The 25,094-nt window shown below is 37.9% G+C and overlaps 1 protein-coding gene across 8 annotated transcripts in view; it reads left to right on the top strand.

Moving 5' to 3' along the window:
* INPP4B (inositol polyphosphate-4-phosphatase type II B) overlaps positions 1 to 19,659 on the top strand; it is a 289,342-nt gene extending 269,683 nt beyond the window's left edge. For 5 of the 8 annotated variants that reach the window (XM_077176707.1, XM_077176703.1, XM_077176708.1 and 2 more), the window contains one exon: positions 12,957 to 14,319. In XM_077176707.1, coding sequence (XP_077032822.1) covers positions 12,957 to 13,131 — 175 coding nt within the window. In that variant the 3' untranslated portion in view covers positions 13,132 to 14,319. Of the gene's footprint in view, positions 1 to 12,956; positions 14,320 to 14,356 lie in introns of those variants that run through there. The other 3 variants (XM_054632668.2, XM_054632667.2, XM_077176706.1) reach the window with 3 other exon arrangements.
* Positions 19,660 to 25,094: the final 5,435 nt, after the last annotated feature.

Here is a 25,094-nt window from a genome sequence, read left to right as displayed (position 1 = left end):
CTTCCTCAAGTGCTTTGAATTTTGATGTGTTTTTCTTTTCCAAAACACTGGCTTGTGCCCCATACACATACTACACTCACGGACAAAAAGCTAAATAATAATAATTTTTATTTTATGTGAACTAAAACTGTAATAGCTCTAGCAAAGTCAAAAGAATGACACCAGCAAACACTGGCTAGGAATTTGCTGTCAGAGGTCTGTGGTGAGCCTTGTTCCATGCCCTGCTCTAAGCAGCTTCAGCAGCTATATGCCAGGTAGGGAAGGGAATGCAGATCTTTATGATGCTGTCATCAGTCCTTCCTGGCCAGTCTGCTCTCCACTAGCAGTCCACACCAACAGTTAAATTAAAAAGCAGCTTCTCCCCATGCATTCAGCTTTTCAGGCACAGATGAGATATCCATCCTCCCCAGATGTGGTTCTCTGTGGTGAGGACTTCACTGATCTCTATGCTGATGTGTAACCCGATGGAATAATGGGTCCACACTGGGCTAGGAAAAGTCTAAAAACCTTCCTGCAGACAGGACCAACACCTGGTATTACTGTGGGCTGCTTTATGCAAATACTACAGCTTCATTATTATTGCACCACAAAATGCATTAGGCATCCAATTTCCTTTGTAAATGAAGCAATATATTACTTCAATAGCTACTTTTGAAGCTTTCTGCAACTTAAACCACAGATGTTAAAACTATTGGAATTAAATGAACCCCCTCTGAATTGTAATCCTTGAATAGACTAGAAGGGGTTTTTTAATTATAAGGTTTATTAAATTAAAAATACACTACAATGGAGTGGAAAAAGTCAAATGATCTTATATGGCAAAAATAAAAACTTGAAGCTCGCTATCCATACTCCATTGGTTATGAAATGCCAAAAGAGAAATAAAATACATTTAATCTTGTTGCAAAGCCTAATGTTGTGTTCCACATCATAATGTAGCCCAAAACTGACAATTCCTGGGTCATAAATCTCTTAGTTTTTCTTTTATTCACACTATAGATAAAAATCAAGTCTGTCCTTCAAAAATACTCTGTTGCCAAGTGAGCTTGAAAGTTTATGTTGTTATCCATCATGTTTGACTATGTTTATGGTGCTGGAGATAAAATCTATGCTTGTGAGCTTCATTTTTTAGGGGATACAGTGGCAGTGCAAGTATGGGCTGGAGATTATAAAGCTCTTTGAAGATGAGAGGGAAAAAACATTGGGCAATTGGCATTGGAGAAGTTATTTCCAAAGACCACTGAATTCAGTGCAACGCTTACAATCAAGCTGTTTCTGTCATAAAACTTTAGATACCTATTGTATGAATGCCCAGTTAAGGACTCAAGTTCCCAATGCTCTCCTGGGGAGGATAGTTAGTAGCCTGATTTAGGGGCCCTGAATCATCCTGAGGATGTTCTGTAGAAGTAGAGGAAGCCTGGGCTGTTAAATTTGGCACCCAAAGACTTGCCACTCATGGTTAGGGAAGGTTGCCTTTTAAAGGAGTTGGATCAGATCTCAGAAGTGTATTCTGTAGTTATCATGCTAAATACCTGAAGGTAAAATAAAGGGATGAGGGCAGAACTTAGCATGAGGAAAATTTTGCTTAAATATTTTTAAAAGCACATCGGAACCTGACGTGCTTTTAAAAATATGCTTGTCACTAGACACTAATTTATTTATGATCATGAGGTCAAGGAAGCCAGAAGTTATTAGAAAGAAGAAATGTGTAAGAAACTAAATGTGTACTGTTAAGTTACTCTTTAAACTTTAGCTGCTCCAACATATAGGCTGCTTCCTTTGCTTGTTTGCTCAATTCATATGATAACTACTGCATGCTTTGAAATAAGGGTAAAAGTCCACTTTGGTTACTTTCCTTGTTTACATAGAGAGCAGTAGCCATCAAGAGATGTAGTTACAGTGCCCTTATCCTAAATTGTTGTTTATTTTCATAGAAAAACTTTATTTGGTAACTCTTCCGGACAAAGTTACTTTAGCTTGCATGATTTGAGCAACATTACAAATTCTGCAAATATTTAGCCATTTTGAGTAGGTACATGTGCAGAAGTTATACTTCTATACTGAAGAACACTTGTTCAGTATTTCATTACATGTTGCTCTAGTTTTTCTACCATTTGATGTGTTTATTTTTGAAAAAGAACTTATAATCAGTGTTCCTTAGTAAAAATACGCAGCTAATAATTTGAATGAATGGGAGGGAGAGGAAGCTTTCTAAATAAAGTATGTCCTGTTTATAGAAGCAAGTGTTTGGTAGAGAGCTCTTTCCTTGCCCTCAGGTTGTCTGTTGCTTCTTCAGTTGTTAAATTACTCTGTACTCAAGAGAACATTATTGGTCAAATCTAAACTCATTATTTTTCCACTGAAATTTCCATTATCTGTGAGCAATTCCATCTTGGAGAAAATTATAATATATTTCATATTCTGTAGTGTTCTGCATGTGTTTCATTACTGTGCACCACACATCAGAAAATGTCATTTATTATTTCATACATCAAAATACTCTGTCTGCATTTATGAGCATTCTTGTCTGACAAGTGCTGGCCTGTACTCACATGTCTTTAGCTTTATTTGAATCTCATATCTGCCATCATTAACAATTCATGCAAGCAGGAAAACCAAAGGAAATAGTTCAAGGAATTCAGAGTGCTTGCTTTAACCAACTCTTATGTTCTAAGAGAGTAGGAAGGATATTGTGAACCACGTGGTACATAAGCAGTGCACAAGCCAACCCTGTCCCCTGTGTACATTAATGAGATAACAAGAGATGCCTGTAGCTCAGCAAAGATAATTTTTTTTAAATTGCTTTTGCTCTTTAATCGCAGCTTTTGTGTTTTATAGATTTTATTTAAGCTGTCATTAGCTGTACATTGATACTGTATTTAACAAACACAGAATTGAATACAAATAAAAAGAGACAAGTGGATTAATTTCCATGTGTATACCAGGCTCTGACAAGATGATGTGAACTGATAATAAGTTTTTAATAAAGGGTAATTGAGAATAAAGCTATAAGAATAGTTGAGATCTTTAAAAAGAAAAACGAAATTGTTTAGTTACCAGAAGCCTGTAAGTGCTGTCCAACAGACACAGAAGCTCAAGATTGTCCAAAAAACAGGGACAGAATCAGCCTGTTCAGAGATTTTTCATAGTCCACTGGCCATGAGCAAGTGCTAGAGAGGACTGTGAGTGCTGACATCCCTCACTCACCTGGAAAGGCAGTTTTATTCCTAATGAGGATAATGTGGAGTGAATTGCAATATAATTGAAGGGCATTAGCATTTATTAGAAATTTAAAAGAAAGCCGAATTCCTTAAGGCCTGACATTAGGGACATTTGGAGAGGATGAAATGTTTCTCATTAACAAGCTATGTGCTTTTTGGCTGCACTGGAGGTGTTTCTGTATGAACACCTGGCCTCTGGCTTGTATATATTCGATCCAAACACCTGAAGCATATGAATAAGTGTTCCTGGTTTTCCTAGGGATTAAAGAAAGCATGGCCAGAAACATGAGCAATACCAGGATGTAATGTGTCTCAGACACATTACATATATGAATGTAATACAAATGTAATATGAATGTAATCTTATATACATATAAGAATATAGTTGAGAACTTTATTCTTATAAAGAGAGTGTAAAATCGGAGGCACTGGCAGTGTCCCCAGCACAACCTCAATCTGTGTGTTGAGGTTGTGCTGTAACTACAATATTTTGTAGTTATTTCAAAATACAGGGTTTTTCTGGAAAATTGGAGCAGTATTTATCTAAAGGCAGAGCACCGTGAGATGATGAAACTCTGAAATGTTTCTTAAACTGTTTTCTTTCCAGTGTACATAATAAGCAGTGCATATAATAGCAGAAAAATGCACTGTAGACAAAGATCACTCTCCACCATCCCAGTGAGAGATTTATACCCACCTGCTACCTTCTGTGTCCCATCCTGGGGAAGGAAGGAATTGCTCCAACATTGCTATTGACATGCTGCTTCTTCAGAAGAAAATAATAATGGATGAATGTTTCCCCCCAAATCTTGGATGTTTCCAATTTTTTTTTATGTTTTGGATTTCTCATAGGAAAACACCCTCTTTTCCCAATTACAAGCATTTAAGAATAGCATCCATTCCACTTACTTGTGATTGCAATTGCCACCAAATGTGGAAAGCCCCATTGCTGTTCTGCTTGGCAGTTGCATATGTGGCTTGTTGAACATGTGCTTGGGAGCATTCAGACTTAAAATATCTCAAGTCCAGAGACTCCAAAGGTTCAGGAATTGGCAGATTCTGTAGAAGGTCCCAAGGCATTGTAAACTCTGGTGATAATGTTTCTGTACTACTGGTGATGTGCTTGAGAGAACACAGCCTGCAACACAGGAAAGACTGACTTTATAAAAAAATTAATATGTATCTGATAGTTCAGTCCAGCTCAGGAAGTAAATTGCCATTTTTTTCATCTGTCAGAGACTTAGCTCATGGTTTAAGTGATGCTGACAGTGTAGTGAACTCCTCTTCTGCTCAGGGAGTCCTGAGCACAGTTCATAGAGCTTATCCTGAGAACTGCATCTTTGATCTTTGGCAAACTGACAATTACTGTTACTGCACTGAGCAAAACCATGTCCTTCAGCTCTTTGTAACAGTAAGAAAAATGTACTGTTATTACAGAGAGGAAGATATTTGCACCTGTGTTATAAATTATTTACCCCTTCTGCCAGCAAAGATTTAGGAATGCAGAAGGTAAAAATATGGCTTATTGAATTTTTAGTCTTTAGTGATCTCAAATCTTCCAAAAGTCTTTTTATTTTCTTGATACTGGGGGCAAAACAGTATGAGCTTTCATCTCTTTATTCTCCCTGTTAGTGCAGTGGTATTTTTGCTTAAAAAGTGAATCTGTGCTAATATTGTCTTTGTGAGATACAATGAACTTCTTAACAAATCTGCAGTAGCATTCAAATAAATATTTCCTTAAAAATGCATCTTAACAACCAAAGAGAAATGCTTGTATTCAATATATTGTTTAAATTATTTCAGTTTCAGTTCCCCTCCTTGGTACTTGGGTGAAGCAGAGACTCCAAAATTTCAGCCATCTTCTAAAAAGATACTGAAACAAAACAAGTAAGATGAAAGAATTACATTCACTCCTAATTTCTCATAGAAAGGTTTATTTCTCTAAGTCTCTGCATTGTACCTATTAACAGAGAAGAGGTCAAATGCATTCAAGGCATTTAAATTAGAATTTTATCCAGCCTTGTCATTTGCCCTGAAGGAAGTACATGGAAAAAATAGTGTGTTTCTGATTCAAATAGAATTTTCTTTGCATTTTCCAAAGTTCTCTTAAAATCTGCCTGCTAAAGAGAAGAGAAGATGGTTTATTGGTAGTAATCTTGGGATACAGTTTTCAGGTTGCTGCAGTCTGCATCCCAGCCTATGCATTTTTTGGATAGGTTGTTTTGGGTAGCTCCCTACCTAACCAAAACAGGGCTGCATTTTTTTTCCTGGTAGCAGCTAAAATCAGATTTAGATGCATTTTTCTTTGTGACTGGGGAATCTATATGTGCACAACTTCACCTTGTATAAATATACCCACATACTGGGTGTGCTGCTGAAAGAACAGCTGGGATCAGAACAGATAAGATTTCAAACTGGTTTTGTGGTTTTTAAAAAATGTATCATTGTGTTAGGTGAAAGTTTTTAATGAACTGGCATTATTTAGCTGAATTATTTAGAGACTAGCAGCTGCCTGTAGTTTATGACTCACACTTTGGTTAATCCCATGGAGAGACTGTGTGAGTTGGTGTCATTAATGACAAGCAGTTACATTCCTCCTTTCATAGATCTCAAACTGAAGTTGCAAGCAAAACAACCCAGCAAGTCACAACATTCAAATTTAGAATTCCTGCTGTTCAGCACCCTCCTCCCTTAAAATACCCAAATTAGGGATGCAACATAAATTAAATGATGTTCTGTTTACACCAGCAGTTCTCTGACCTTAATTCTGTCGTCCTACCCATAGATTTGAACACCTAGAAATGAATAACAGATTTTAAGCTTCATCTTTCACACATGTCTGTTAACTAGTGTAGGAAGCCCTTTCTGCCTCTTAAATCAGCTTTGCTACTTGTCCTCAGCATGAGGAAAAAGACTAAAAAAAAAATTTTTGCCAAAAGAAAAGGGATGACTCACGAAGATTTATTTTCATGGCCAACAGAAAGTATTTAAACCTGATTAGACATATGAAAGAATTTATCATGGATTTATGTTTCACTGTGCTATGTGAGCTAAATGTATAACTACATCTTCAGTAAAACTTTCTTGCTGTGACAGAAACAGTCTGGAAACAAGTGTGACTCACTAACCAATTATGCCAGTGCCATAACCTTATGGAAGGGAAATGTTGTAGGTATTCAAAGCTTAAGTGAAGGTAAAACCTGTGGGGTTTTGCTTGGCTGTTTTCCTGCACAAAGATAAAGACCACATTTGCTTTAGTGTTGGTTGTACATTAGACTGAATTTGTAACCTTGTAAGAGAAGTTTGTCAGGAAAGATTTTGCAAATTTGACCTGAGAAATTACCATATACATGTAATCCTAATACTTTATAGAAGAGTATCTAGGAATAGTATTAGAACCATGTTTTTTGATAGACAGGGAAACCTTTGTAAAATTGTTGTGTAATACTGCAGAGGACTATTGGTAAAAAGCAAAATGCAATAGCAAATCCTTTCCTTGGAGTATAGTAGAGGTGGAAATCATGTTTCAAAAACTGCTCTGCTATCTTGACAGGTAAAGAAGAATCTCTTCTGCAAACCCATCACTTTTCAGTTCTGAAGCTAATCTCTCACACAGTCACCACAATGACTTTGCAGGGCTTGAAGCTTCTGGCCACACTTGTAAATTGAAAACCTCTGGGGATAGATTCTAGAGCATGATCTCAGTCATTTTATACAGTGAAATCATTAAATGTTTTTGGATGCAATTTTGGCAGATTAAGTGTACTCTCAAGTGATTCCAGGGCAGTTTGGGAGTTGGCATGACCAGGGTTCTGTTCCCATGGGGCAGGATCTGTTGTCCATTTGGCAGACACAGGCACAGAAAGTCAACTTGGCTTTGCTGTTCAGATGCTGAGGGTGAATTTAACCTGCTAATGTAGGTGTCTTAAATGCACCAGTGACAAAAATTGTGATTCTAACTGAAATTTTTTCTTTATGTTTCTTATATTTTCACTATAATAATTTTGTCAATGTTATTTTTTACCACATAGATACTCTTTAACATTGAGGGGAAAACATTCTTGAAGGCATTATGGGAAAATATTAATTCTTCTGCAATCAGCAGAGATTTCTGCAGTGCTAAGATTAACACTGGTAGAGATGTATATTACCCAGTAGTCTGTTTTATGCATATTAGATATAAAGCTTGAAACTGCCCTTTTCCCACCTATTCTTCAGAGTTAATTGTATGTTAAAAAGTAAACATAGACAAATAGTAGGGGTGTTGCTCTGAGTGAACCAACAATTTGGGAGATGTTTCATAGCCCAAAGCTGGAGTGAGTTGTGCTGTTTTGTTGCCTGCAGTGCAGGGTGTGTGCCTCTTTCACTTGCCCTGGGAAATCCAAAAACAGCTAGGCTGATAAAATAGGTCATAAATTTGCACATTTATAATTATTTTGACTTCAAGGAGAACACATACACAGCAGAGCAAAAGAGCAACTGTGTAAAATGAATTTTGACTTCAGCATTGCTTCCAAAGGATCCCTGTCTGTCCATGTGAGCACATTAGACAACAGGGTTTTCCTGGATATGGTTGTAAGACCAAGTGTCTCCTTGCCTGTTATTAAGTACTGCTGCAAGAGGGTTTCTTCATTAATCTGTTGCTCTGTACTGAACTGTTACAGCCTGTTCATAATAGTGCTTAAAATCTGTGCCCTGTCCACCTCTGAGCTTCCAGTAGCTTGCTGTCTCTGACCACCTCCTCAAAATTGAATTTTTAGCTCTCTACAGATTGAAACTCCATAATAGTTTTGAGCTCAAACCCCACAGTTACTTCACCATAGCTGTTTTTCAAGATCTAGGTGCCTTAGCATCATGACTGCACCATGAATCTTGGTCCAACTCAGTGGTCAAGCCTCATGTTATATGATATACTTTCCTTTTTATTTCCTAAATAATGCATTAGAAAAGTCATGTGTTATAACCAGGCAAGGAGAGAAGGAGTAGGGAAATAGAGGATGCCAGCACAAGCAACAAGAGCAGGGAAAAACTTGCAGTACAAAAGGTAAAGCAGGAGGAGGGAGTTTAGTGTGACAATTTGATAAAACAGATTTGATAAACAGTCTGGGGTTTTTGTGTATGTTTAAATAGCAGCTTTCTAAATCACTGACTGAATTCCTCAGTATTCTTAGATCTAAGACTGCTCATCAGTTTCAGCAATTCTAGTTGTTTTGAGCTGAGATTATAGGATCATGTAAGCAGCAAAAATTGATTTCTAGCATCTTCTGCTTTATTTAGTGCCATGTAGATTTGAGGGAAAAATTGTAAGTTATTAAATGTGTATCAGAAAAAGAATAATTTTAAAGATCATTGATACAAAAGATGTCTCTGCTGGTTCCCTTCCCTTATCTTCCATTTTGAAACAATGCAGAACCATTTTTTTGTTCTTAAAAATTGTTGGAGGTTTATTGTATCAACTTTATCTTTAAAAATAAAATTTTGTTTCCCAATATTCCTTTATATGTTTTATCTGAGTTCTGCTCTGATACTGAAATCACTCAGGACTAGGCTGATACCTGTTTATTTCCTTCTGCATAATGTTTTATTCTTCTAGATGTGATAGGGCAGCAGCTTCGTAATGGCTAGGAGATGTTCACAAGGATCCCACATTTTCTCTTTGAAAAAGTTAAGGCTGCCTTCTTGAACTGTAGTGCTGTACATTGATACAGTTGATTATTCTCTGAAGTGTTTCAGTCAATCCCAGTAACATGTATCATGTAGAAATTAGGATGCTTTCATTCCAAAAACTTCCTAAGAGAAGCTGCTTCTTGAAAGCTGCTTATGAATTTGACTGTCTTGAAATAAAAAGAATAGCTAAGTTATCAAAATTGTATAAGACTGAGAACTGTTAGCAATCCTTTCTATTTGAAGAAATGTCTCTACTATTATCTGATGGGACTCTAGAGAAGCAACTTACTTTTGCTATTTTTCTCTGTCATCACTGAAGTTTAACAAGAAAAACACAGCAGGACCAGAAAAACCTTGCTTGAATTTGTCTACAAAAGAAAGGAAAATTCCCATAAAGTACAAGTGCAGTAGGACATGAATTCAAAATGTAGTCACCACTAGCACATGGGACACCTGTTAATAGAAAGCTGCCTATTTATTCCACCTGAAGAAATTGTGTAGAACAGTTCAGCATTTCCAGTGTTGCTAATAACTGTAGCTGGAAAAGTTCTAAAAAAGAAGCATACATCCCAAAATGTGAAAATCATCTCCTCCAAAAACCTTGGTCAGGGACATGAGTGTGACTGATAATCAAAAGCCAAAATGTGCCCTCATGTGTGTGCTTGACTCTATAAGGACTTGAGAGGCTTTTTCCTCATACCGTTTTCATCATCTCTGCTTCACTGCTTTGAGGCTCAAATAATTTATCATCTGAATTTGAAAACAACAAAAAATACCTGCTGTTTTGCCTTTGTCTCATTTGATAAGCATGTAGCAGCTCCTAATAGGAGCTTAGGATGATAAAACATCAAATGAGAAAGAAGGCAGGCTGAGATGGTTATATTGTCATTAACTTACAGAACCCTTGGCTGCTACAATGTGTTTGTGCTGTGCTGTAGGTCTCAAATGAACAATTTGAGAGTAAATGAATAAAAATTGTATGATAGGTGTGTGGGGTGTTCATGACTCCAGATGTTACAAACTTAGAAGCTTTCACTACTTCTGCTAAAATTATTTGTGAAATAGAAACTTGCTGGTTATTTTGCGAGTCTTCTGCCTTCCTTTTGCTGTTAAAGTACAATTTGTGATGGAGATAATGAAACTGAAACTATGGCTGTATCTTCACACCTTAGCATGTAGCACTCAGCACTGTGTTCTGGTTGTGCTGTCAGTCAGAAGCCACATGAATCCAGCTGATAGGGCACCAGTGGGATTTCTGCTGTTTGTAGTAAAACTTCTCCAGGGTTGGATGAGCCAGGGGAAGCAATATTATGATGCTGACAGCTGGGTGTAGGTCTTTGCTTTGTTTAATAGTCACTGCAGAGGACACTTTAGGGTGTGTTGGAAGGCACTGTCACTGCACTGCACTGAAAAATATTGGCAGACCCTAGCAAGGCATCTGACCCTGATCAAATATTCCTCTTAAATTAAAAGCCTATGTAGCTGTTCTGCTCAGCTTGTTCTTAGGAAGCTAATAATGGAGTTGGGTCCTCTTGCTCTATTTTGAGGACATCTTATTGAATCATGCATTGAATGATGTGACTAATTTGTGGAACAGAAATGCCTGTGCATCAGCTGTTCACAGTCATTTTCCTGGGGGAAGATAGAACGTTTTATGTTAAAAGACACCGATCATTCTTTTCAGCATATCAAAGAACAAATGTCCTGTAGGCTTTTCTCTTGAAAACAAAAAGAGAACAAATGGCTTTTATCTGCATTTTCATCATTACACCTGCATAAATCTCACTGATGCTAATGTGACTTGTAGCAATGTAGATAAAAGCCAGTCACACTGTTGAGATGTGGAGTCCAGCAGAGCAAGGCACACCACAGAAGCAGGAAGGGTTCATCCCTGTAGGAACAACCTGCAAGTGTGTGACTCAGCCTGCTTGGAATAAACCATTGGTGTGCAAAGCCAAGGCTCTCCAGATTGATGTAAACAATCAATCTGATTCATGCAGTGGCTGTGCAAACTTACTGAATGCTCAGCTTTACTGCTGCCCAGATGGATTTCTCCAGGAAAAAAAAAGTTTGGTCTCTGCATCCACTCAGGGCAAACAAAAATCACCTGGACTCTGTGACTGGGAAGGAAGAGATGGGACTATGAGGGTTGAGCTGCAGTTCTCATGAATTCTGGGCATAATGGGAGTAAGCTGAAACCTGCAGGCTCACCTTGAAGAATTGGAAGGGAGTGAGGGGACAGTGTCAAAGGGGTAAACCTGTGGGATGCTGTAGAGATTTAAAAAAAAAAAGGAAAACCAGCAAGCAGCAGGTTCTTAAAAGTATATAGAAATACATAATGGAGGACAACATGAACTGGGAGCAATAAAGTTAGTCCTCACAGCTGATCACAAATAGTAATGTCACTGTGAGCAGAAGAGGAAGGAAGTTCTGTGGCTGGGCCCTAGGACAGAGGCATAACTGGAGCAGTCTGATAGAGAAACACAGAATTACTTATTTCAGTGTTGACAAGGCAAATAAATCATGCAATTAGCTTAATTTCTTGATAGTTTCTGAGATAATATCTACAGTAAAGTCTGAGTTCTGCTCAAGTTCTATCCATGGACACTTGAGATCTGTAGAACAAAAGCAGCAGACACCCTGCCACCAGCAATTACTTTGACCTAGATGAAAATAGCAGGGATTTTATTTTTTATCTTTTATTTTGCTATTTAAAATAGTATGTATTGATCCCTTTATTAGTGTAACATAGAGATTGAATGTTCAAAGCAAAGAATAAGACTAAGAACTTATTATGGAAGGCTTGTTCAAAAGAGAAATTGGGCAAGGAAAGGTTTTGTTAAAGCCCCCTTGCCTAGGGTTCCACCTGCAAATGCAGTTCTTGCACCTCTCTTGCTATCCAAGCTTAAGAAATGTAGCATTGCCCTTTAACACACAAGTCAGAAAGGCAGGCTTTCTGTAAGGTGATGTGGCTGCTGCTGTTTTCAGAGTATCCTTTTCATCTTACCTGGAGCTTTGGGACAGTAAAGATAATGTCTGCCAGCATTTTCTTTCTTAAAGGGAAGAGCATACTTTGACATGTGCTTCTGAAAGGGCACTGCATTGTCATCTGATATACTTGGATATTCTCAAGTCCACATTAAAAAATGGCAAGTTATCTTTTCATCACAGGATATTCATAGTAAATAGAAAAAAAAAAAAAAAAATCTTGCCAGTCCTTGCTGCCCAAAGGAAGTCTATAAACAGGACTCCTGAGTGTATGCAAGTAAGCTTCAGAGAAATTGAACAAGTGTGGTTGCAGTGTGAGTAATTCTACTTACAGAGAATCTGTAAAGAATACGAAAGGAAAGCCTGGCAGTGGAAGTATCCCTGTTGCTCTGGTAGGACAATGACCACACAATTCAGTGTGATTCAGTAGAACTTCCTTGTAAGTAGATTAGCTCCTCCCTGTGTTGACTGATAAAGATAGCAGGTGATTTACTTACAGGAATGTAAGTGCAAGCCTTTAAATAAAAAGAACTGCTTTGACTTTGAGTCACCAGCACTGGTGAATTTTTGAAGTCAATTTACCATCATTTAGTACTATTTTAGAATAGCTGTTAGTGTGTGGCCTTTTCATTTCTGCCAATAAACTTCATAATAGATACTGAAGCAGGACTGAAAAGCCTGTGAACACCATGGAGACATTATTTGTTCAGTGTTGCATTATGACATACTCATGATCTTTTTTTCTTTGCTTCCTTAACTTTTTTTTTTAAACCTCCTTATTTCATTTCTGTTCAGTATGTGTGTTGATTTTAGTGATAGTGTAGTTCATTGTGGAAGTGATTTAATGTTCACTTGTGAGTACTACTCCAAGGCACCTAGTAGCATTAATATGTTAGTATCCACCCAGTCATCATGCTTCCCATGTCAGCTGTAGAACACAAAAGTTATACTGGAAGTACTTAGGTAAATCTATTTCATCAAAATGGCTCTGTGCTTTCACTTTGTCAGAATACCTGCGTGTTGGCTTTCTTTGCTGCCTAAATGCTGTTCTATCTGTTCCTAACTTGCCCTGTTTAACAGCAGACAAACCCAGGGAGCACTGAATGAATCGGATGATCCCGAAACAGGCTGTCTAACTGATAACAAGCCAACTTCTCGACACTTCTATCCTGTCGCCTTGCTGCTTGTCAGCTCCCACTTGCTGGTTGTGTGGCTTATTTTAAGTCTTGCTTTGCTATTAGCCAAATATCAATAAACTTTACTTGTGTTCCTTTCTTTTCTACAAACAGCAACAAACTAACTCTAGAAAAAAAGAATCATGTTGTAATATTTCTACAGTCTCAGACCCCAAGGATTCATCTTTAAGATTCCAATGTCTGAAATGTACTGTGTTTTCATTCTTTTTTTCTGAACTCCGAGAAGTATACTATGCATTGAGTGAATTGATTTGCTCTTTCTGTTCATGGTAAAGCTTTCCCACTGTAATTAGCGCAAAGAAAGCCCACTTACAATGCTGTCACTGTATAGAAGTTGTGGAATCCTGAATGCTTGAACCCCTCTTTCCAGAGTAATTAGTCTGACAAAAAAAAATAATAAAAATTTGCACAACACAAACTAACCCCTAGACAAATATGGCAGGGCAATGGTTTGTGAGACTTATCTTTCGTTGTGTTTCTTCATTGTAACTAGCTGATGGCATTGTTTTCGTTTAATAAATTATTATTACTTTGCTACAACTAACCCTTTTCTGTAGAGTAAATAGAATATTCTAAGTTCTGTTTTGTAATGAAATTAGCCTGTTTGTAATTGTTGCTTTAGTTGCTTTTGCTTTCAATACACTTTTATATTCTTTTTAACAAAGTCCTGTTTATGTCTTGATGCACCACTTTGGCACTTGTGACTTTTGTACTGTATGTGAACGAACATCCTTCCTTTATAAAGCAGAGAGGTGGATTGGGCTGTTTGAAAAGCCATTCTCTCTTTTTTTCATTGCAAAGCTGAACATACAGAAAATGAAGCAGAGATGAAACTTCCCTTCACGAATCTCTAGGGCCAGACTTAATAAAATTCCTTATTCCTAGAATGCGCATTTTAGGGCAATGTATACTCACACGTATATAGCAAATCAATTGAAAAAAAAAAAGGTATTAAAAGGTTTAAAAGGCAAATATATTTCTGGAATTAGAACAAAATGTATCATTAAAGTATTTATTTTTTTTTTACTGAACTTTAAACCGCAAGGGCAGATATATTAGGGGGGATGGAAAATCTCATCACCTATTTCTGAGGGCAATAACTGTACTGGGCCTGGCCTTGGATTTAATTCTGTAAGATGTATCATCACTCATGGAAAACAAAAATGTAGAGTTGAATCCTTGTTATTTTTACTTCAACTGTTGCTGAAACTCTGCAATGAACAAATAAAGCATATTTATTTATTCTATGTTTCATGAAGTTGTACTTTTTCCCCCTTTCACTAGAGAAGGATGCCGCATAGAGAATGTTCTGAAGAATGTCAAATGCAGAAAGTATGCATTCAACATGATACAGCTGATGGCTTTCCCAAAGTACTACAGACCTCCAGAGGGGACATATGGAAAAGCTGACACCTAAGCTTAACAAAAGTGTAATCAGGAGCATATATCATGCTAATTAGTGAATATAACAACTGCTGTTTATGACGTATGAATTGGGAATGTATAACCACTGGAGGTGGTATTTTTATCAGGTTTTATCGTTTTACACTGAAATTAATCTGATTAGTCATTATGAAATAAATACCATGAAAAAGCAATGGACTGGATATTCTGAAAATCAAATATATTCAACTTATCTTTGTGAAATTGAAGCTTAGTATGACTCATAAGCCAGTTGGAATTAGTTTCTGGGGTCATTTGATTGAAGATTTAAAAGGGAAATGGCATTTGCTGTAGGAACAGAGATTAGTAATCTGGAAGATGGCATTCTGACTCCAAACCAAACCCTGAGATTTGATTTAAGGGGTCTCTTACTGCTGGAAAAGGTGTTTTCTGTAACCAGCAGAGCACTGAGGTCTTTATCACTAATGATTAAACCCTACACAGAAATGTTTATGAAAGATGCTAATGTTAATACCTGGGCTAAATATAATTTTGGTAATTACAATTAGCTTCTTTACATAAGCATGCTAACTTCATAATACATTTTTAGTAATTGCAGACTGTAATTTCAGTAATTCCATTTTGATTCCCTGCGGTTCATTTAGATGTATCACTCTTGGTTTTCTGTACCCCAGCCAAATACCACTTATTTCACTTTCACATAAATCACACTGAAATCAGGGCGATTAATTCCAAGTAATGTGACCTGAATTTGACCTCCTATTTAGTGTAAACCCTTAAAAGCAAATTTTCTTTAGTGCTAGGGAAAATAAGTTGTATATAGAGGAGTTAATGTATCTTTAGACTCTGAAAACTTGTATGTTATTAGAAAGCCTAAAATAAATGTTATGAGTAAACTGCTGTACTAGGACTAGTTAGCCACTGCAGCTGATTTATATCAAATTTGTAATATTGCAGGTAGACACTCTAGGATGAAGAGCAATCAGCTTTAAAAATGAATGTTAATGCTCTGCCAGCTTGTGTTAATCCTGAAATTTGTCTTGCAAAGAACATTTGTGTTTTCTAATTGTGTCTATTTACTACCTTCTTCTGCCTCCCAGAGAGGAATACAATTTAAAATTCCCAAGTATTCACTGGTTACTGACCTTTATGTAATGCCTTCTTTTTATATCTAGAGCAGAAGTATGAGAAATGTAGCCTAATGAAACTACCCTGGGAATTTGAGCATCTGTAGGAAATTGTAATTGCCATGGATAAAGAAGGAAATGTTTGCTTACTCCTATGGAAGTCAAAGAAATGTCTACACACCATGACTTTTAATTTGTTCTTTTTAATCCATTAATACTCATTACTGGGTATAAATCTGTAACTATACCAGAATTTAAGAGCCTGATTCTGCAAATTCTATTTGGGTGATCGTGGAACTGATCTATCATTTGGCTAAAATTAAATCCATCTTGTATATTTGCAAGATCAGGCTTTGGAGTTTGTAGGAAAACATCAGAAAGAGATCCTTGTTCTAATACTCATTGACTTTAGTGGAGCCAGAAATTCACCTATACAATATATTAACTAATTGGCACTTTTTTTTCCAAGAAAAGTAGATAATGTAAGTAGTGTTTTGGTGCATTAGTTTTTTATTTCTATTGTATAATATGCTGTCATTAATTGCTTCCTTTTTCTTGGAATGTATTACTTCAGTATATGTCAGAAGAGTTGACAATGCATCACAGATAAGCTCAGACTGATGAGAACATAATGCCTTGATTTCTTCTTGTCATGTACCAGTAGAAGTGGACAATACTCATTGGGTGGCTGGATATGTGCATAAATTAGTGTTTGTCTATTAATATAATGTAGCTGATATGTGTGAAACTTTTTTGTGAATTTATGGAACATAATCCTTCCTAGAAAAGTAATTTTTCTTTTGTCAGGCTGCTGCACTAACCCTCACTATATACATGTGTATTATTAGCTTAAAAAACCCCTACATATGCAGTTTAGAGATAGTGATAAATTCCTTATGGGTCTCTGAAATAACCCCCAGGTATGCAGTAGAGAATGCCAACCATTGCACAGTAATTCTGAAACTATCTGTAAAAATCTCAGTGGAGATGGTGTTCTTTGCTGGGTGCTGTAGGTACCTAGACTTCTTTATCTGAGTCCCATTGGCATTCTGTCCAATTAAAAATATGAAATTATTCTAGATTTTCTTGTCAGGAAAATAGTCTTTCAAGATTTTGCCTCAGCATTTTAATCCTGCCTGGGCTCTAAATTGCTGTTGTCACTACCATGTTATTTTTGTGTTGAAATTGGTTTTCATGCTGAAGCCATGGATTTGATGAGGAGAAAGAAAAAATGGCACTGGATTACTATCCTTTTTGTTTTAACAACCATTCACAGTATGTTCTTGTGAAATTGAACAAATCTCTTATCTGCTAAAGATATTTAATTAGACAAAACCACAGATACATCAGTCAGCTGCAGTGAAGCCTCGTGCTTGGGCCATTAGGGAAGAGTTGGCTGAGTTCTGTGCTAAATAGTACTGAAATTTTTCTCACTAATGTTTGGATTGGAACATCTTGCTGTAGGTCAGGAGAGCTTTGTAAAACCTGCTGAGGTGCTCCAAGTCTCCTGGAAAAACCTCGTTGCTTCAGTAGCCAAACAGGCCCAAATGTTTTGTTGTTTGGTCAGTGCCTGCTGGGGGCTACTGTGGTCCCTGTGGGCAAAGGCTGTGCCATCAGCTGGCCAAGGATTCAAAATTTTTGGGGTTTTCTGCTTTGCCTTTTATGAAGAAACAAAGAGGGGTTTGCTGCAGGTTGATGGTTGTGTTACATGGAGTACATTTTACTCTTTGTAGGAGCTGCTTCCAGCCCTGTGGGTTGTTTGAATGGCTAACAGAGGAGTTAAATCATCCCTGGGGTCTTGCACATTATCTTCTAGCTCACTGTGGATTTCAGACAAGTAAAACTACACAACTTAATTTTTCTAAGCAAACTACTTTGTTTGTCTTGCAGAGGGATAAGGTAAGCATAGTGATTTTGGTGGTGGCTTCACAAAAACTGTTCCATAACTGCTCTCTTAAAACTTTTGTAAGGTATAAAATAATCTGCTTTTAGAGGAGGGCAGTTCTCAAGGGCTAGAAGATGAAAATTCAAAAATACATCTGGCATCTAAAGCCAAATCTTGTCTTACAGATAATATTATTTGTAGAAATCAAATCAGGATCTGTCTTGAGGAATCCTGAAATAAGGGCTTCTAGCTTTCAATATTTGTACAATGCATCACACACTTTCATGGGGGTTTTGTACCACAGAGTAGTGACTAAATAGAGAGCTAGTCTCAAATAACTAAAAACATAAGGAAAGGAATGTTAAAGTATTTTTTTCCCCAGAAATGATTGCAGTATTGTTATGTGTCTGTGAGTGACATTTTATTATCTGTTGTTTATAATACATGTTTATGACTGACATTAAGCAGGCAGGTCTTTTTTTCTGAAGTCTTTTAAGGAATTTAAAATACATTCTGATTAATGTTTATACTTTGGCTTTTATGGAGCAATTAGAAAGCAAAAAAATTTAATTATGTTATCTGATTTTTGTCTATGTGAAGCTATGTATTTTGATGGAATCCTAGCAATGTCTGTGTTATAAAGAAAAAATAATTTAGGAGGACAGCTGAAACAAAATATTAACTGGGAAGTAGCCTTAATGTAGCGCTTTGCAATGTTAATTTTTTGCTGTGTGAATTTTGCCATTACATAAGTGAAATGAGGAAATTAACAAACAATTTTGTGTCTAAATCAATCTCTCCTGATGAAAATTCACTTAGTTGCAGTGGAATAACTTGTAATGATATTCTAAATCTTCACTAGTAATTTTGGTATAAAGAAGTGCAGCACTTCATTCTGAAGCCTACTCTATAATATGCCTATTAAAAGTTTCAGGAAAAAAATATTTTTATTTCTAGATTAAACACAAGTTCCAAGAAATCCTTTGGTCTATTTTAAAAAAAGCATAAAATGCACTGAACGTCAACCAGTGTAATAAAGAAAGGAACTGCATTGAAAACTATGCAAAATTACCTGTGTGAATTAATGTGTGTAATCACTTAACAGTCTTATAGTACATTGTGTCAGTTGGTTATGTTGTAAACTTGAAACCATTGATATCTATATTTATGCTCTTTTTTATTATAAAGAAGTGCACTGTATAGGTAGTGCCATGAGACATAAGTTTGCATCTTGCTTTTCACTTCCTTGCAGCTTAAAAGCAGATGTTTACAATGGAAATGCTTTAAAGTAATTTGCTGTTCTTGAAAACACAAACTTACCTTGTATATTGCATGTTTACAAAAAAAAAATATCATACAAATGCTTTTTTAGAGAGAAAAAAAAAATCACAGACTTCAGTCCTTAAAACACTGGGGTTTTTTTCCCTTAGCCATGCAACACCTCAACTGTTGTGTTGCCAAGCAATTGGCTTGCACTCTGCAGGACTCAAACATTTATTTTCTCTTTCTTTCATAGCATCTGCTGAATAAGTAATATAACAGCCATGACTATCAGCATGATACTCCTGATCCAAGTTAAAAACTTATATTTGCTCACATATGAGCAAATACTGTAGGATAAATCAATTATAAGACACTTGTCAACCTGTGTCTCCCTATTCCAAAGAGCTGAAACATAAGGCACAGGGTTTGTGTGCTGACTGGGAAAAAGAGTTACAGTTGGAGTCCATGATAAAAGAGGGCCCTGGACATGCCAGGTTCAGAGTAGTGAGATTTGAACCACGCTGCAGTGGTGTTTGATTACTCTTTCCATGCATGCAAAATGCTTTTAAAGTTTTCAGCACTTCTGTTTATGAATGGTCTGACTTTAAAACTTCTAAAATCCCAAATTACTTTGGTACTTGTTTTCCTTTTGTGTAGCTGTTCCTTGTGATGTTCCTGTCTTACATTCTGGAGCACACAGGGCTGTAACATATAAATAACATTACCAGGACTTCAGTCCGCAGCATGTGTTTGTCCAGAGGAACAAAGCACAACTATAGGAATTCAATGCTTTTTATATTTCAGGGTTTATAATTTTTGTTTCATTGCTGTCTGTAAGCCATGTCCATTGTACACTATGTGTATATTTTTATTTAAATAAATTTAATGTTTATTTTTTATGTTTCTGACTTTTTTGTTGGTTATTCATTTTTCATTGTCATTGCCCAGTGGTGTTGGCCAGAGGGAGGATTGTCCATGCTGCTGAGAGTGTGTTCCCTCCTAAAGGAGTTGGTGGAAGCCCACTCAGAGGTCTCATCACCTCTAGGAGCAAGCATTTAAGAAAAGTTCTGAAACAACATTTAAAAGCCTGGAATGGGCAAAAATTAATAGCTCATACTCTTCTTAGTCTTACCATAACTTTCATCTCAGAACCAGGTGGGTCATGCATTTTCTAGTTCAAAACAAACAAAGCATTCACATGCCCATAAGGAAATCCCTTTCACATAACTGTTGATCTTTAATTTAGGTGGGATCAACACTTCTCGTAATGAAGACTTTTAAAAAGGTGATGTGTCATGCTTTGTCTGGTATTACATCTTCACCATCTCAGTGAATTATTTCCTTGGGAAATAATTATGGGTTGCTTCTGTGGCTGTTTTCTTGAGTTTCTGTTGGAATCTGGATTTATTATATGATCTCTCACCACAATGAAAGGTAAGTTCCCCGTGGTTGGCTGAAATGTAGCAAACAGATCTTCTTTTTGGGTATATGATAAAATGTGGCTCATCTGTACTATCAGTACTATGAGTAGAAGGTGGTTGCATAATTTACTATCTCTGTTTATATGTTATGTTAGCATTTTTAGTTTTACTAAAATATATTTAGTGAGATTTTAATTACTTGCAGGGTTCTTGATAACCTTTAGAAAACACTGGGCATTAGTGCTTCTTTGGACATAAGTTAAAAAGCTGTTAGCATTCAGCTAACAGGAGCCTAGGAGTTTTGTCTCTTATAATACCTTACAGGGAGCAGAGCAACCTACTAATAAAAGTGAAAGTATTTTAAAATTACTTTGTCTCACTTTGCATGTTTATGGATTTTATTTTCCTCGTAAACTGGGAGCCACTTTCTTCTCACAACAATGTAAGAGAGAAAAGGAGAAAGAACCTACAGCTGAAGTGAGATGATAGAATAATATGATAGTAAAAATATGTTTTCAGCAATTCCCTTTCCAGTGTTACTTCAGAGCATGCTTGAGTACATGACATAATATTTCTGAACCACACTCTGCAGGGTTCTGCACTGGGCTGACCATTGCTGCCAGGAAGAGAATGTGTTCACAAATGCTGCTTCTGCTAGGCAAGAGCTTTCCTGTGATGAGTGACAAATCTTGTACAAATCACAGCCTTCCATAGGTATGTGACAGATGCTCTTTATGTAATTAAGGACAAGAAGGTTCTAGATGCAAACTAGACTGTGTGCTGTTTGCTATGCCTAACTAAATAGACTCTCTGCATTTCTCTGTAGGCTGTCTGTGCCCAGTCCTAACCCAGTACATAAATGAGAAGTACACTTGCTCTGCTGCAGGGAAAATCCTTGACATTATTAGAGGAGTAAATGTAAACTGCTTCTAAATAACCTGGGATAAGAAGCTGAATTGAAAGATTTCTTCTATGTGTTTGTTTACATGTATATACATACATGTTATATTTACATTTTAATATTTTTATATGTTGTAGGATAGGAAAGGGCAGTGCCATATGATCAGTTGAAAAATGGAACTTGTGATATTTCTAGCAATCAAATACAGTTTTGCTATTGGAAGTGTGGCACCAAAGATAGGCTCACATGAACAAACTTGGCTTGTAGCATGTGGTGACTCTAATGGTAAGTTGCTTCTGGGGAAAAAACAGAGAGAGAAATGGGAAAGGGGAGGTGTTTTTGAGACTGGAGTCTGCTATTCCTGTCAGGAGTTTGAAGATCCCAAGCCCTGGCTGGCTGTTTCCTCTCCTAACTCTGTTGTCACTCACTGAAGTGGGGCTTGGTCAGGGCAGTTCTCCCTGCTGCCAGGTTATGAGCTTGGGGTGTGTGTGTCACGTAGTCTCTGATGAAAACAAAAGGCTTCAGCTGGGGCACACAAAGAGGAGCAAGGAAGGGGCCGATTCTGTAATTCTGTCCCAGCAGAAATCGCTTTCCTAAGTGTCTGCTCCAGTAGTACCAGACCGCAGGTGCAAAGCTGGGAGAAGGACAGCAGAAGAACAAGGAAAGAATACTGCTGTCTTTCCCCAGCAAAGTCTACATGTTATATCCATTTTTCATGCAACAATAATTTTAATTGCTGCAGTTTACAGGACTGCTGACTTGAACAACTGTCAAAGATAACCAGAGCAGAATTCACCCTTTGGGTGATAGTATTCCTCAGTAGTTTCCTTTTAGAGGCAGAAAGGTTTAAGGTCTGGTCCTAAAGTCATTCTTCACAGGCAAAGAACCAGAAATGGGGCACTTCAGGTGAGAAACTCCAAGGAGCAGGTTTTGTGAGAGGTTTCAGAATCATTAGCATTCCTGAACTTTGGTTCAGAGCTGCAAAAAACATTTTGTTTGTACAAGGCCCCACATAGGAAGAACTTATTCATGGTCATGGCAAAGAAGTTGATGGCAGTTTCCTGTAAATTATTATAATAAGTAGCTGATGCTAATGAGCTGCTAGAGAGCCTTTTGGATTGATTCCCTTCAGCCCCAGCAGCTGTTCCTACGGTTTAAGGGCACTTGGTTGGTTCATTCCCAGGTAAAAACGTTCTAACATTGGTTTCAAAACGACTACGCATCTCTAGTCAGAGTTTCCTGCATTCCTGTACACAATAGAATGGATAGATTATTTCCAAATTATTCTTTCCAAATGGTTTTAGAGATAAATTCCAATTCTTTGCCCATACCTATAAAAATGAAAAACTTGACAGATTTTGGTGTTCTACACCCACCCCTCCGTGTGAATTTTCTGGCAGCTTTTGGTCCCTCTGGGGCAGGGTAACCCAGCATGACCCCCCCCTCATTCCCCACTCACCTGCTCCTCCATCACAGCCTGGTGTGACCGTGTTCACAGGAGTCTGAGGATGAGGGAAGAGACCAGGAGTTGACTCCATGTTTCAGAAGGCTTGATTTATTATTTTCTTATATATTTTACATTAAAACTATACTAAAAGAATAGAAGAAGGGATTTCATCAGAAGGCTGGCTAAGAATAGAATAGGAAAGAATGATAACAAAGGTTTGTGGCTCAGCTCTCTGTCCAAGCCAGCTGGGCTGTGATTGGCCATTAATAAGAAACAACCACATGAGACCAATCCCAGATGCACCTGTTGCATTCCACAGCAGCAGATAATCATTGTTTACATTTTGTTCCTGAGGCCTCTCAGGAGAAAAAATGCTAAGGAGAGGATTTTTCAGAAAATATCATGGCTACAGCCTGGCTCTCCCTCCTAGGGACATTGCAGTGCCCCAAATGCCATCAGAGCCCCCAGGTCTCCAGCCCCTCTCGCTCAGCCTTACTTCCTCACCCCCAAAGAAGGCACAGAAGGAATCAAACTGCCCTGGACAGCAGAGTGGTGCTTTATTCAAGCCCTTTCCACAAGTACATCTCCCCCAAAAGGGACTCTGCTGCAACAAGAATGGGGGGCAGCCCCCAGAAGTTCCTCCCCAGCCCCGCAGTCACAGGAGAGAGGCAGAAAGAGGGAGGGGCAGCAGAGAGGACACAGGAAGAAAAGTAAGAACGGGGTGCAGAATGAAGTTGAAAAAACAACCAAAACCAAAAACAACAACAAAACCTGGGATGGGCAGCATAACAGAGAGGGATTAAAAAAGAACGGGGACAGGGAACAGCACACAAGGATCCAGTAGAGAAACAATGGCACACAGGAGCACCAGAGAGCCACCAAGAATATAAAAGGAATACAAGGAAGGCATAAACAAACAAAAAAACAAACAAACAAACAAAAAAAAACCAAAACAAAAAAAAACACCAAAAAACCCACAAAACCCCAAAAAAAACCCCAAAACAAGAACACCCCCCCCCCCAAAAAAAAAAACAAACAAAAAAACCCCCCCAAAATCAAAAAACAACCAACCAAAGAAAAAATAAACCAGACTGGGATGGGCAGCATTACAGAGAGGGATTAAAAAAGAACAGGGACAGGGAATGGTTCACAAGCACCCAGTGAGAAAGAATGGCATGGAAATCACCACACAGAATAAAAGAGGAACAGGAGCGGGCCATGGAGAAGGACAGAGGAAAAGGCAGAGCGCCAAACACACAGGGTGCTCAGAATTCATGTGATGAGAGGCTCAGACGTGTTTTGCACAGCACAATGAATGGTCTGATTTTCAGAAGACAATTGAGAACAGACAGCAAAACTGCCTCAAGGGTACAGAGGTTTCCTAAGAATTCTCCTGGAACGGGTAAAGAAGAGAAACCACACAGACTATCAATGCAAGACTCGAAAACCAGCAAGAGATTTATTCTTGTGTATTAAATGTTAAAAATCACATGCATAATTATAGAATATTTTAGTTCAAAAAATATTTCAAAAACCAACCCTGACAGTTTACCTGCAACTGCTATAAAATATCTATTTTATAGATATATGAATGTGATGGTTTTCTGTAATCAAAACCATGAGAAAAGGATGCAACCATGCAGGTACTGCAGCGTGAACTGATGCCCTGCATCAGACAGTCTTGTCAAACTCCTGCTGGCAGAACTGAGCTCACCCCAGCCCACAGACGCACTCGTCCGCACACGGATTCACACGCAAGTGACAGCTGGGGAAACAAGGAGTGGCAGAAAATCAGATTTTGCACACTACAGCCAAGACCTGTGAAAGGCCGCAGTGGAAAATGCTGCAAAGGAGCCCGTGGTACAAGAAATGCAGGCTCATAGGCTGTCTCCTCCAGACATGCTGCTGGAATATTCTGCAGAGCTGGCCACATGCACAGTGCCCCCGAGCCCTGTAAGCAACATCAGAAACGTCAGCACGTGTTTCACCGGGCACTTAAACCTTAAGACACGTTTTAGCTCCTAAGGAAGGCAGCCAACAAAGATGTTTGTAACACTAACCAAGGAACAGATAGAAAAATGACAGGTTGCTCAGATCTAGGACCTTTTCCATTTTCATTCCACGTCCCAGCCCCACCATCCCCTTACCAGCCCCGCAGTGATTTCAGCTCCCCCCAACAGGTGCCATCACAGGCCCAGGCAATATTCTACCATCGATGGGGTTTTCAGGTACAAGGTTGCAACAGAGAAAAGAAGACGGAGACAGAGAGAGAGAGAGAGGGAGGCAGAGAGACAAGAAGACAGAGAAAAGGAGACAGAGACAGAAAAGGAGACAGAGAAGAAAAGGAGGGTGGGAAAACTGAAGAAGGACAGGAGTTAGAGGGAAAAGAAAGTGGTTAGGATTAGACCTCAAGTGAAAACTTAGGGGTAGAGTGAAAAAGGAAAAGACTGAGAGCAAAAAAGACAAACCAAGGAAAAGGAGAACACGGAGAAAAAGAAACAAGAAGAGTGAGGGTGAAAGTAATAAAGAAAAAGAAATAAGGACTGAACTCCAGAGGTAGGAACCAGTTCTTTA

This window comes from Agelaius phoeniceus, chromosome 4 (genome assembly GCF_051311805.1).
Source record: "Agelaius phoeniceus isolate bAgePho1 chromosome 4, bAgePho1.hap1, whole genome shotgun sequence".
Classification (NCBI taxonomy): domain Eukaryota; kingdom Metazoa; phylum Chordata; class Aves; order Passeriformes; family Icteridae; genus Agelaius; species Agelaius phoeniceus.
The sequence above is the reverse complement of the archived record's forward strand: the minus strand, read 5'-3'. Positions and strand labels throughout refer to the sequence as shown.